This window comes from Vidua chalybeata, chromosome 11, assembly GCF_026979565.1.
Source record: "Vidua chalybeata isolate OUT-0048 chromosome 11, bVidCha1 merged haplotype, whole genome shotgun sequence".
Classification (NCBI taxonomy): domain Eukaryota; kingdom Metazoa; phylum Chordata; class Aves; order Passeriformes; family Viduidae; genus Vidua; species Vidua chalybeata.
Genome location: NC_071540.1, coordinates 17,269,319 through 17,284,271, shown reverse-complemented (window position 1 = coordinate 17,284,271; position 14,953 = coordinate 17,269,319). Strand labels below are relative to the sequence as shown.

Genomic DNA, 14,953 nt, shown 5'->3' with positions numbered 1-14,953 from the left:
AACAGTAACAGCTGAGGTAACCTGAGCTTACAGGTACAGATATTTGCATGTCAGCATCTCCTGTCCTAAATTCCAGTTGTATGTACAAATATTTCTTTGCATATAGTCACATTAACAGTGCTGTGACCTCTTAATGGCCTAGAACCTGAGGCCTTCAGCATTTTGAGTCCTTGTTACACACAAATTCCACAAGGTCCATCTGCCATGATTACTCAAAATCCTAAAAAATCTGCAAACTTTTAGAAGCCCACTTGCTGTCTGTACTGTTAATACAGCCTTCATACACACAAGAATTATTTGCCCTCATACACACAACAATTATTTGCTCTTCATTGCATACCAGGCTGCAAAGTCCCTGGGAATTAAATATTAACTTTTAGAAATATATACACTGCCATTATTAATAAGGAATTAAGCATTAGTTGTTCACAGCAAGAGAATGAAATAATTTGGACTGAAATAGATAGCTATTATTAGTGGTTTGCTAGGGTTTTTTTATTTATTTAAATGAACATTTTGGGAGTAGAACCTTTATCAAATGGAGTCTAAGGAATCCGAGGTAATAAAATCTTAGTTTCAGGGAGCTGTGTATGGGTGTCCAATTTTGAGACATTTCGAAAGCTTGAAGGTGGAGGTTCAGTTTCCTAAGAACAAAGCCCATAAAGACACCAGATTAGACACCCATACACGGACATTCAGAGATATCAGAAGTTATTGAAACACCTTAATCAGCTTTTCCAAGTGGTTAGAGATACTGAAAACCTCTGTGTGTTGAAAAGATTCACCCCACTCTTAATACCTCATATTTATTTTAGTCTGTTCATACAACTGTTCTAACCAGCTCCATCGAACCAAATCTTAAAATCCTTCTTTTTTTCCTCTAGCCAAGAAAATTAATGGTGCAAAACAGTAGAGTATTGGATAAGATAGGAGCAGAATGAGTTCCCTTCATATGAAACATAAAGTTTTTAAAGAATTAGATTCTTCCATTTGACAGAGAATGCAGTCCACATCACACACAAAAAAAAAAAAAACTTTAAAAAAGCAGTAGTGGGAAAATTTCCAAGACCTCCAAATAATGAAACAGTGGCTAATAAAGCAAGTCTTATTTTTCTCTCCTCTTTGGCATTTAATATCCTCCTGATTTGTGTACACTAACATTGTGTTAGCTGCAGGACACATGAAGTGACAGAAAAACACAGCCTCCCATCTGGGCTGGTCCCTTCCATCTGGTGATTAGGGCAGGGCACAGGGCAACCATATGGCCATGATCAAGAACCCACTAATATCATCCACAGTTAACTGGGAAATGCAATAGCCCACTTAGTCTCCTAAGGATGATAAATGCCTCTCATTCTGTTTCTCCTCCCCAGTGGACATTGCAGATTTGTCTTTTTGCCTGCACAGATGAACTTCTAGTTAGAATCACAGAATGTGTGGAATTAGAAGGGACTCACAAGGATCATCGAGTCCAACTCCTGGCCCTGCCCAGGACCATCCTCCAGAGTCACTCCATGTGCCTGAGAGCATTGGCCAAACTCTTCTTGAGCTCTCTCAGGTGCAGTGGTGCAACCACTGCCCTGGGGAGACCATTTCATCCTCTGGGTGAGAAACTTTTCCCAATATCAAGCCCAAACCTCCCGTGACACAACTTCAGGCCATTCCCTGGGGTCCTTCACTGGACACACAGAGAAGAGATCAGTGCCTGCTCCTCCTCTTCTCCTCACAAGGAAGTTGTGCCTGCCATGAGGTCTCTCCTCAGTCTCCTCCAGGCTGAAGAAGCCAAGTGCCCTCAGACACTCCTCACACCATTTCCCCTCGAGGCCCTTCACCATCTTCATTGCCCTGCTTTGGACACTCTCTAAGAGTTTAATCTTTGTTATATTGTGATGACCAAAACTGCCCTCAGCACTCGAGCTGAGGCCACCCCACTGGAGAGCAGAGCAAGACAATCCCCTCCCTTTCCCAGCCGGCAAAGCTGAGCCAGATGCTCCCAGGACACAGCTGTCCCTGCTGGCTGGAATACCAGTGATACGTGTCAAAACAGTGAATTTTGCCCCTGTAACTGTCCATGAGACAATTAAAACAATCTGCTAACCTGACCTTTGTAGTCAAATTCCTAAATGAAGCCCCCATCCTCCAGAAAGGTTTATGCTGTCATAGAACTCTGAAACCTGAGGCCAAAATCCTGGCATGAGGCACACTGGTGCAACCCAGCAGCTGAAGATTAGAGATGCAACTCCAGCAGTGATGCAGGAAGAGTGGAACACTGAGAGCTCTGTTATCTGCCTTGCTTTTACATATTAATAGAATGGGAAGAGCCTGCTTATCCTGCAGCAAACAGGAAGAAAAGGAAGGCAGAACTTCCCAACTCCTTGAAGGGGCACCACTGTTGCCATCTACATGGTTCTAACAGTCCCTGTTACACTGGTCTATTGAGACAGCTTTTAGGAATACTAATTTCTTAGCTGCCAAGTCAATAACTCCCAGTGGATCACAGCACAAGTATTACTTGTGCTAAGAAAACCTTTCTGAAGTTTTGATTCTCAGAAACAGAAAGCAGGACCCAACATATCACCTAAACTACGCCTTAGATTGAAGGATTGAGTCTCAGGGGCTACACAAAGTGGGGTTTAATTGCCATAACTGCAGAAGCATTTTCATGTTTTCACTTGTCTGCTATAACAAACCCCCCTTGCTTAGCAGTAAGGGCTCTGGTCAGGTCCTGTGTAAGGATATTTTTAGAGGTTAGAGCTGTAGCCAAAAGACATCGTAAGTCACTAGTGCCAACCTTCCCTCCAAGGTAATATTTGAGAAATAGGACAGTACAACTGCTGGAATGGCTCTGTGTTTTGGGAGACACCATCTTGTGAATGAGATATGCAACTGGAAGATGGTTTTTGACGGCATAGCCAAAACTGATGGCATGAAACTGTGGGGAGCAAGCATCAGCCTGCTCACAAAGCGCTCATCAGTAGAAATAATTATACAGAGTAATTGACAATTGAGTTTCTCTAACATTTTAAAAGCATTTTTACAACTCTTATATAGCACAAGAACCACAGGACTTCTCCTCAAGACCTCAGATAATAAGATCAACATGATAAAACAGGGAGATACTTGGTCAGAATTTGAGCATAATCTGCAATGTTGTATCAACACACTTGTGTGAGCAAGACTTGTCTTTTTTTCCTGAAGCTGTTAAATTTCTTTTGCTTTCAATACCTGGGTGCTGCCTTTCAAGCTGTGCATGGAGCCCTCTTCTGGAGAAATCTGAACAAATAAAAGCTTAAGAATGCAGCAGTGTGGGCTCTGCATTAGGGAGTTTGAGGACTAACTTTCTCTATTTACTCTAATGACAAGTTTGTAAAATCTACACATTTTTCCAATTTACTTGGTTGCAACCCAGTGAAACGTGACAGTTATTGTTAAAATTATCAAAAATACGGGGAGTTTTCCCCTGTAAGCCTTACTTACAAATTTTGAGTCATCTCTCTACATGAAACACATAACATAGAAAAGCAAGCCTGCGAACAACTTTTGTCTTAAAACAAATATTTTGTATATAGGTTTTAGAAAATATCCTTTGGGGAAAATGTAAAACATGCAGATTTTTAATTCTATCAGATCAGAGTATGCATTTACTGCTTATTGTACCCTGTATAGTGAACTGCATAAGCTACCAGAGTACATTTAGTTTTTATTGTCAGCTTCAGCTCAATAAAATTGTATATTGTAGTCATGCTTTGGAGTTTTAAAGGTGAGTCTGAATTAAAGGATTACTTAAAACACCTTTCTCATTTATTCCAGCTAATGCTCAGTTTTCCTCCTGGTGAAAACAGAACAGTTGGTAGTAGTGTAGACTAAATCTTTACAAATGGAAAAAATTATTGCTCACCTGTTTATCACAGTTTTTGCATACATACTTAATGAGCTGCTTTGATACGAAAAAGTGCTTCTCCATTTTCAACCTTTTAATTCCTCAAAAGGTAAAGTTCTTGTACTTTAAAAACACAGTTGAATTAGAGGCAAGAAAACACAAAACCCAAGTTATTAGTTTTAGAAATGGTCTTTTCATTAAAAATAAACCTTTTACAGTTCATGTTCCTATTGACATAAAAGAATTTCCTCAAACTTTTTTTCTCTACACTGTAAACTTTGCTATCATTACTTTGAAACTAAGTTATCACTATCTTCTGCTTCCACAGCAAGATTACTAGATTGCTCCTGCTTAGAAAGAATTCTATTAAACTTGGTCCTTTCTGGTTGCACCAGCATTGCATTGTATGAGACATTCTTGCTACTCCTAAGGGAGAAAAAAAGAAAACGTGCAGAAAAAGATCCCCAAATGTGTTACAACCACTACACAAGCAGATGGCTGCATTTGTTTAATATGTTGTTTCTCACATTCTTCTGTTTACTTTTCCTGTCACATGAAAGTTGTGCATGTGGGGTGTCAAAGAGAAAAGCCAAACAATGTTTCAGCAAATCCCATTTCTTTCCCTAGCATGGCACCCACTCCAATTCATACTTTAACCTGCCAATACTCAACAATCTAGACAGAATTACATACACTTCCATATTACAGTCTGAGTCATTCCCCAATTCATTAACTCTTAGACACGATCTGGAAAGTAAACTTGGAGATGCATTAGCTCACATGGTGGAGAGAGACGTGGCCAGGTAGAGCTGCACATGCTGGTAAAGAAGGTGGAGTGCAATCTGAGCACTTAAGCTGGAAGCAAGGCTAAAGCACCACAAGCTCAGCCCTGCAGTACAGCAGAACTCATCTCAGCCCAGCCTGGGGAGAAACTCTGAAGCATCACTGAAAGTTATCAGTAAAGACAAGAGGATGTTTTCAGAATCGGGTGTCTGCACCTTGTCAGATTTTAAGTAGTCATGAATGTTAAAAAAATGTTTCACAGGCCCTAGAAATCCATCCTCTTGTATCACATACATTCTGCTTTCCTACAAGCAACCACTAAAGAAAATCCAAACTCAAGCTGATTAATTCAGCAGTGTGTTGGAGAAGCTGTACCAAAAAAAAAAAAAAAAAAAAAAAAAGGGACTGAAAAGAGAGAGAAAGCCAAGCTAAGCAGATGGGAGGTCTCAAAGCCAAGATGAGAGCACCAGTTCAGTACATCCACAGGTTACCCTTCCACTGCCTGTGCCCTCTCTCTCCCCCAGCCCCTCTGCTCCCTGAGCATCGCCTCCCAGTGCCAGCCCAGGCTGGATCTCTGGGACAACTTCTCATCCCAGGAGCCCTCTGGGGAGCAGGGGACAGTGCTCAGCCCTCCCTGGGCAGCAGCTTGGCCACTGTCCCAGGGCAGTCCCGGCAGAGACCTTGGACACTGCCAGGGAGCCCAGCCCGGGCTGGCAGAGTGGCCCTGCCAGGAGCTCTCCATGTGGCACCAGCACACGCTGCTCGGCACCAAACCCATGGCCCAAGGCAGCTGCTTTCATTTGTTCCACTGCTCGGAGCAGGGCTGTTATCCCAAACCCACCCAAATGCCTTTGTGCTTGCTCACTCCCCAGCCCAGCCACCGAGCCTCCCGCTGTCCCACAGCTCCAGCCACCCACGTCCCTGCCTGACTCCTGACCAGGTTAAACCAGCACCTGAATGCCCTAACCTTGATCCACAGCATGTGGATCGCCCTACTGCCTCCTCCTCACACACTGTGCAGCTGCTCTAGCAATAAAGCTCTCCCTGTGGTGATCCCTCACCGTTTTTCTCCTCCTTGCCCAGTTTGGGATTAGCAGGTGCCCGCTGGAAATTGCAGTTACACAGACATGGAGGGGGGCAAGCTCGGAGTCCCGAGCACTTGTTTGACCCTAAACCCCACCAACCCTCCAAGGGTTAACAAAACCACTCGATCGCGAGTCAAAAAGGAATTAAGTTTCATCCCTGCTGGGTGCAGAGGATCTCAGCCCACTGTCACTAAACGCAAGTTTACGGAGCCCCTAAGACAAAAGGAGGGAGGACGCAGTTAAGCTGGACAACAACAAAGGATTTCCAGCCCTGCTCTGAGCTGCCCAAAAGTGAGCCCTGTGACAGCAGCGAGAGGAAGAGAGAGTGACCAGCTGAGAAGTGAAAGCCCAGCGAGTCCCTGTGCTTTGACAGGCAGCAGCAGCGGGGCTTCAGCAGCTCCGTGTTTTTAAGGCTGGGTGTTTTTTCCTCTGCTTTCTGGCAGAGGGGGATCTATTACATTTAATAAGAGAAAGGCTACACAGCAAGTCACTAACGGAGTGTTACACATCTATCAGGAGAGTACGGCGAAGGGAGCCTTTTGCAAGGTCTGATTTTATTTTTCCTCCATATTTCCCCCTCCAATTCTTTTATTTAAAAAAAAAAGCCAATAAATAACACAAGCTGCCTGTAACAGTCTATAAACCTACTACCCAGCACAAGCCACAGAGGAAAGAGGCAAATCAAAGTTGCAGCATTTGATATGACAGAAAATATTGCCGCTGCAGCTGCAACGGAGACACTTGAAAGATTCCCCCCACCACCCTTCCTGAAGGGAAACAAAAAAATGCTATATATCACACGGCAAATTGGTTGTAATTGTAAATCAGGGAACTATGAGATCCTGCATTCCTAGCAACTGGCTTAGAGCAGAGATCCTGCATCTTTAAACAGTAATTCAAGCAATGTATAATTACTCAGAAATCACAGCTGAATTACAAATACTTTCAAATCCAAATGCACAAAAGCAGAAAGATGAAAGAAAGCAAGGAAAAAACACACATTTCTTACCTGGGACAGCAGAAAAGACAGAGTAAGTTGAGTTTTGTGCTGCATTTTGCCAGACTAGAAGGTACCAGAGGCTTTTTCATTCATGCACTCGGCTGCACTGAGCATATTTTCACTGTGAAACAGCCTTTGAGAAGAGACTCTGCCTTGAGAGCCAGCCAACTTCCCAAATAGATCAGCAGCATCATCACTAAAGCATTGGATAGAGTCTGATGACCAGAACCAATGGCTTTACAAGGATGATTTCTCCACAAAGCATCCCCATTTTGCATCACACATATTGAGCAAGCACCTCTACAAACACAGCACCTTTAGAAAGCATTTTTGCTTTGGTGTATTTCTGTGTTTAGTTTCAATCTAACCTCATGCTTTACATATCTCAATAGTATTTTCCCTTTTAGAGAATGGAATTGAACAGAGAGGAATAAGAGCAACTCTGAGCACCACTGCAAAGAGATTCTCTTTATTAAAATGTTAATAAGGTAAACTCATTTTTAATAATTAAGAAAAAATAAGCTCTGCATTTTTGATTACTTCCAAGCCCTAGAAGGAGAACACAGTGAGGTTTTTCAGTGCAGTAGAAATATAGGTTATATTTTGTGTTTTCCTCTCAATCTCACAAATCACAACCAAGACAGATCCATTCCAGCCTGCAGAAAAAAATGCATCATAAAGCAATAGATTTTATTAACTGCTCAGGTAATGGCAAAATTGGCTTTTAATTCAACAAACTAGAATCTAGGATAGAGTTTCAAAGGTGCACATCCATCAATTAGAAAAAGTTTTTCTGTTTGAAAGTGGGGACCTGATGTCTCAAGGACCTGCTTTCTCTGGATTGGTTATGTTGCAGCCCAGCAGGCAACACAGGCAGATTGACCAAAGATTAGGAATTAATTCCCCTGAGTGCATTTCCAACTCCACCTCCCTTGCCACTCCCCAGTATCACAACACTCCAGTCCTTTTTTGAGTTGTCTCCTGGCAGTCACCAGGGTTACCCTTCCCCCATTTCTAGAAGGATCAAAAGTCTCCTCAGCTCTCATCAGTGATGCTTTTCCCTCACTTGCTCATCCAGCAGAACCAGCTGCCATCACTTTCTGCTCTGCCCCACCACGGGTGGCTGCTGTGCTGGTGGAGATGAGAGGAAACATGGGGAGGGAAAGGCAGGTAGGCAGAGAGAAGGGATAAAGGAGCTGCCAACCACTTTGAGCTCCCCAGCATCAGCAGGAGCTCCCAGCTGTGAATAATGTTGTTTGATGCAACCACTGCTAGTCTACTGCTCAGAGCTTGCATCTTCCTTTACACACCCACTGGACCAAAACTGAGGGAAAACACTGTCCTTCCAAGTCTAAACCCTCACAGGCAGCAATAACTCTGTTCCAGTACCTCCATTACACATGAGCTTAAATTAATACTCAAGTTGGAATAGAATCCAAACAAAACATAGCAGGAACTACCAGCAGCAATAATAACACTCTATATAACTACAAAAGGTTCACTACTTAGAGATAAAAAGAAAAAAAAAAAAAAAGCAGGTAAGTTGCTTTCTTTTTAGGCATAGACAGAAAGCCAGCTTAGCAGGGTAAAAAAGAAAAGCCTTAGAGCTGTTTATGACTAGAAATACATGACTGGCCACCTCCCATTTTTCTTTCAGGGAGCCAGGTTGCCACCAAGTATAATTCCCAGCCTCAAGAGGAGCACCTAGGAATTTATAAGCCAGGCTGGGTGGGGTTTACAGGGCAAATCCCACAGAAAACAGCACCAGGCATTCCACAGTGTGCACAGCCTTTATATGGGGGCACCAGGATTTGGACATTCTTAACCCCACCAACAGGGGCCAAACAGCTGAGTGAGTTACCAGACCAACCAGAAGTAGGTGGTGGCTGAAAGAAACAAAGGCATATCTGCATCCTGTTTTACAGGAAAGGGACTCATTAAAAAAAAAAAAAAAAAAAATAGAAGTCAAGTCATGGGGTAGATGATTCACTGCAAGATAATGTAACATGAGATTTGAGCCAACATGAGCAGTTATTTTCTGTACAAGGCACAACAAGGCTATGGGGCCATCCCAGCACAGGGGCAGAGAAGGGAATGAGGAGGTTGAGGTGTTCCCAATGGTCCTGTAGGAGCATGGCCATCCCTACAGCCACAGCTTCCTCCACATCCCGAGGGACCAGGCACCACAGCCTGGCACAGGGCAGGACCTGCCTCCCCAAGGGGCTCTCCCAGCCAAAAGAAGCCACATACCACAGCCCTTTACCTCCAGAAACAGCCAAGACCCTCTAGCAGCAATTAAAGAGAAAATAATTTAATAAAAACCAAATTCACCAACCTTTTACCTCCAGTTCCAAGCCCTGGCACAACACGGTGCCCAAGCGTGAGGGCGGCCGTGCCCACCGGCAGCGCTCACCCGTGGGGTCCAGCCCTGCTGGGAAATGGCCTTTGGCACTGCTCGCCTGAGGAGAATTCCAGCACACCACAGCCCTGGGACCCCAGCAGAGAGAGGTGGGCAGCTGCTGCAATCAGGTGTTTGACCCCTTGTAGGTGGGCCCCCAGCCTAGCTGTGTTTTCTGGGGTTAGGCGCAGAGTCTTCTCTGCTAATTAGCTTATTAATGAAGAGTTGGTAGGCTATTAATTAGAAATTAATAGTTGGTGCCTCTGTCTCAGCTTTAGGTAATGGGAGGAGGTTCAAACTCTACAGAGCTTTACTGAGCAGCTGGACAGGAGGCAGGACTGCAGGTGATGGAGTGTGGTCTCTTTCTAAACCCCAGCTTGGAGCAACATTGCTTCACAAATGAAATAAAGCTGAGGTGCCATGGAGCCACAGAAATAGAAATAACAGCCTCAGGTTTATAGCATAGTTAATGAGAGGGTCCAGAACTCCCCTTTTACAGTGACCTGTGCTTCTCCTCCCTGCCAACACAAGATGTGTAGTAAGTTTAGGCAGTAACTGAGAGGGTCTTGGTTTGTGACAAAACTCCTGCCAAGACGTTTTCTGATCCAAAGCCATGTTAACTGATGGGTGTAATGCGGTCTGTAGTCTTTAGACACAAAATGCCATATTTTTCCCTTATAAAACGTGGAGCAACTTGACACGTCAGCCCAGTCCCTCTCCATGACATTCTCTGGCCACAGGGGCCAATGCTGAGCTGAGGCTAATGTGAACAGTAGTAATTGCCTGCAACACACAAGTTTTCAGAGACAGACCTATTAGCAAATGAGGAAGTGACTGCATGCTGCCAGAAATGCCTTTTGACCTTCAGAAGATTTGCCCTATTTTGTAAAAGCTGAGGATCAGCTGCTATGAATCTATCAGTACAAGGGAAGTTTAATTTCCCATTAAAGTGGGTCACATGAGAAACCTGGATGTGAGAGAGAGGGACTAATTTCCCCTGCCATGGTACTGGCAATCTACACTCCTGGCTGCTTCACCAGGTTGCATTTTCTTCAAGCCTGGGAAAAGGTTTTAGCCCTGGGCAACAGCTCAGGGTGTGACAGTAGGACAAGAAGTTGTAATAAATGTACCTGGATTGAGCTGGAATCCATAGAGGAGTGAAAGAAATCCCATCTTCCTGCCTGAGGTTCTCCAGCAGGAGTAAGTGAAGCCACTGGCTGCAATAATGTTTTATTCTGGAGGACAGATATTCGGAATTCTGCAACAGAGCTGATTTAGTGAGAGTTGAGGAAAGCATTGCCAGGTACTCCGGTTTTCTGCTTGGCAGCTCTATCAAAATAGGTCTGGGTATGGATTTCCAGTCTTCGTGCAGCTGAAGTTTCTTTGGGAAAGATTCACAAAAGCATCAGAGAAAGGAGGGGTTGCAGTTTGAATTTAAACCCACAGCTTTTCATTTTGTACCCAACCCAGGGCCTCTATAATACCCCAAACTCCTACAAGTCTTTCTTACATGAAGGACTTACTGGCAACAGAAAGTTTGGCTTTAGTTCAGCTTTCTCTAAAACCTGTGGGACTTCTGAATGCTTTGTCTACTGTTTCCTTACATCCCAACCCAAACTCTGGGATAGTAGAAGGATTTTGTTTTCATACTTGCTAACAGGCAACACAACAAACTGATACTTCAGTGGAAAGAAGGGTGTGTTCCATTGTCAGAACAGGACTAAAAATGGTTAGTCAAACAGGAATTTTACATTTTACAAAAGTCCTTAAGGGACCATCACACCCTTTTCTGTACAAGTAATAATAATAATCAAAGAAATCCCTGTTCTTGTGAACAGAGGATCCAGTTTTTCAGTTCTTATAGGAATAAAACCTATTATTGTTTGGGTTTTGCATGTTTTTGGATCCCTGAGCCCTTAAAGCATGAACAAAATTTATGCCGAGCTTCTAAAACCGAACTATTGTAGATCATTCTAGAGCAACAATTTGCAGTAGTGTACATCTAAATTTCTAATCCTTACTTGAAACTGTTCCTTAATTCAACCTTCACCTGAACTAAGATAGGGAAGGAGTGAGATGAGGCTTGGTATGTGGTGGGTTGGGTTGTCCACAGCATCTTCTTTATACAAGTAAGTTTGGTTTTATTTCCTTTCTCCCTCTGGGCCCCTTTGTGGAAGAAGCTCTTGCTCCTCAGCTGACTTTCAGCATCTAAGAATTTCCTGGAATAGTGCAGGTATTATCCCATGTCTGTTATGAACTTGTGCCTTTCAGCTGAATCACAGCAATTGATCTTGTCCCGTGAGCTTGCCCCAACTGCAAAACTCCCAGGTTTAATGACAGTCTGCAGTAATTCAGCCACTTTAAACCCTATCCATGGGCAGGCTGTTGAATTCTGTCTCTTTATTTACCCTCTTTTCAGTACTCCAAAGGCATTGGAATGGGCTGAAGTCACTGTCCCTGGAGGTGTTTTAAAACAGGCTGGACGTGGTACTTGGTGCCATTGTTTAGTTGAGAAGGTGGGTTTAGGTCATAGGTTGGACTTGAGGATCTCAAAGATCTTTTCCGACCTAATTAATTCTGTGATTCTGTGATCTCACAGGCCATCAGCATAGGTGTCCTCCCCACAGCTCAGGGGTGGACATAGGAAAAATATTCTTGCAGTGTTCCAGAAGGAAAACTGAGGCACATGACACAAAGGTACCCCATAAAGACCATAAAGGTGGATAAACCCAGAGCTGTAAATTGCTAAATGCCTCAGGCACTGGCTCTTTTGTGTACTGAAAGAACCTGTGGCCTTCCTGAGGGACCCTCTGTTATTGTGCAAACCCCAAACTGAACCACAGCTTAATTCAGCATCTCCTCCTCGGCTGGGCTGTCTGTTCCCATTCCTCACATGAGCCTCTCTCTCCTTGTTTTAACACCGCTGCTCCTTTGCCCTCCCTCCCACTCGTGATTGTATCTGGCCTGAATACAGGTGTTCTGGAAGCAATTACAGCTTCGTGCAAGGAGAATATGATGCATGGCAGCTCATTAGTTGTTTGCCATTATTATGGGAATGACTCCTTGTTTCCCTTCTGACCTCACCTATTGTCTAGGAAATGAATGGATATAGGAGCGAGAAAATTTGTTTTGGCAATGGGATCTGTATTTTCCAAGACTCGGTAATATTGAATTCTGCCCAGAAATACAAATCAGAATAATTAACCAAACAAATGCACAAAAGATCTTATCATTGCCTATTTTGGTAGCAACTATACTAATTCAAAGTCATTACTTAAAATTCACCGTGCAAGTTTATTAGAAAAGTTACTCTTTTATAAATTGAAGAAAAATAACATTTCCACAGGAAATGGGAGAAAAAGCAAGTTATCACTGTCAGAAGTTCTTCTAAGACATATCCAAACTCAAGATATTCATCATGAGTAATGAGAAAGTTAATACTGCAGGAATAAATTAACCACAGAATTTTAATGGCTTTGTTGTGTGACAGTTTCTAAAGCCCAACCAAATATCAGCTAGGAAATTCAAATGTGAGAGATATGCTCTTAAATCTCACAGTTATGGATTTTTTTTTAAATCCCTTCTTATGATATAAGGGTCATTTAAAATATTCTATACCATGAATATACGGCTTACTTATGGGTAGAACATTTCACCATTCTTACCCAGGCACAAGCCAGCTTAATCTTTCATCTTTTCACAGAGGAACAGCAGATACATAAGTACATTGTAGAGGGAATAAAACAGTTGAGAGAGAGAGGGAGAATGTGTCAGTCTTTGAATATCTCTGTGCACAGGGCTTGAGCTGACACGTCAGCCCAGAGCTGTTAAACCTCCTGACTTTGGGCATAGCTGCTTGCACTGGAGGTGTTAAGAGAGTGGGGCTCTGCTCTCTTTCATGTCATTTTCAGCTGCTTTTCTTTTTGCCCTGGCCAGCACAGCTCTGTATTTCACATGCCATGATCATAAAAATATGTTTGCAAAGCCCCTCCATCAGAATCGTGATTATATTTGCCCTGGGCAAGGCAGCAACTTGGTCTTGGGTTAGAAACTGGGTCAGAGGGCTGCCCCAGCAGGAGGACAAGAGACCTGAGCAAAACCTCCCTCAGAAAATGAAAATGCAACCTGAAAAAATGAAATCTGAGCAACTTGGTCTAGGTGTCCCAGCTTAAGGTCCCCAAACCATTCTGTGATTCCGTGATTTTGCAGCCTGACTGTGGAGAACAGGCTGGGCAGCCCCAGCTCTGTGACAGGGCCAGGCTAAGGGTGAGCTCAGGGATATCCTTGTCCCACTGAACTCAAATTGCCATCGATTGCATCAGCATCAAGATTTCACCCTCCATCCTTAGACTCCTTCTTCCCCATTTACATTCACAACCTTTTCTCTATGCAACAGTCATGGCTTTTAGGCAGATAAATATCTTACATGCTTCTCAAGGGTGTCATACTCTATTTAGTATTTTCCCTCTGGTATCAGCACCTGTTAAGCATGGAAATAAAGTGATTAGTCTCACATGTTTGGCTTCAAAAATGGATTTTAGGATACATCTCCTTATCATTGGTAGATTTGCCAACTCAAAACAATGATATTCTCTTCGATGATAAATTTTCTCAGTCTTGAAAAGTAGGAATTGCATTGGGAAGTTTTCTGGATGTCCCTTTCTCATGGAATTTTCTATACCTATCAAACCACTTATGTCCATTATGACAAAGCTCTCTGATATTACATAGCCTCAGAGGAAATTTGTCTCTGCAGATCTAGACATGACTTAAGGAAAAAAAAATCCTTGTGATGCAGAGGTGGAAAAATTAACATTTGAAAATTGAATGTTCTTTTAATAACCAGAAATCTGTTTTGTTTGGGTGTTTTAGGTCTGAAAATAACCTGGAATTTTAATCAGGATAATCAGATTGGATAGAACATAGCACACAACCTGAATCAGGGAATCCTTTCTGCCCTCCTGCATCCAGAAAGTTCATAGGGCTTGATGCATCTTCAAGTTTTGGCTCCATAAAGGAAGAATCTCTCAAACAAATCTCTGTATACACCAAAAACATCTGATTTTTACACTGCTTCTTTACATGCCTTTGAAATACTGCATATTATGCATGAATTCTTGGTTCATCATGTATCTTGAGATCTCTTTGTATTTCATTGTTTGTCTTCAATTTTGTATCTTGCTTATGTAAAATTCATTAAGCCTTTGTAAATATGAAGAAAAAACCTGTTCCTTTTGCTGTCTCCCTTGGGATGCTAGAAGGTTACCTTGCCTCATGCTCATCTGTAATCTCTCTCTTGGGTTTAGCTTTTAATGTGTGCAGTACTCCAAGAAAGAGGCAATCTAGGATGTTTTACTAGGCTTAGCCTCAACGTGAAACAAACAGTTCCTTTTGAATTGATGGAACTGGATCTTCTAACACTAGGGAAAAAAATATTCTTGTATTACCTTGCCTTGGTCATGTTGTAATAAAGAGGTAATAAAATTACATGTTTTTTGCTGACTGGGCCTCTCAGAAAGGAGCAAACAGCTTGCAGTGGGTCATTCTGGGGCTCTGAGGCATCACCAACCCTCGTTCTGAGGTCCCCTGTCAGCTGCTCAGTGATAGAGTGTGGGTTGGAAATTTGCTTTCTTTTAATCAGGAATGAAGGAGGGATGGAATGCTGTGAGGATGACACACATCCAGGTACTAAATTCCCTATTTTTTTCCTACTTTAAGTCAAAATAAGGCTTTGGTAGATCTAAGAAATCCTACTGGCCACAGTCTGTAAAAAAACAGTGCTGCATAGTCTCATGCCTGCCATGCAG

General features: G+C 42.9%; 1 protein-coding gene across 3 annotated transcripts in view; it reads right to left on the bottom strand.

Annotated features, from left to right (window-relative positions):
* The window catches only part of CDH13 (cadherin 13), a 449,953-nt gene extending 443,080 nt beyond the window's left edge, over window positions 1-6,873 (bottom strand). For 2 of the 3 annotated variants that reach the window (XR_008432843.1, XM_053952983.1), the window contains exon 1: window positions 6,758-6,873. Coding sequence is in view for 2 of the 3 variants with exons in the window: in XM_053952983.1 (XP_053808958.1) it covers window positions 6,758-6,802 (45 nt within the window). In the remaining variant the exon portion in view is untranslated. The remainder of the gene's footprint in view (window positions 1-6,757) is intronic. The other variant, XM_053952984.1, reaches the window with a different exon arrangement.
* Between the last annotated feature and the right edge of the window lie 8,080 nt (window positions 6,874-14,953).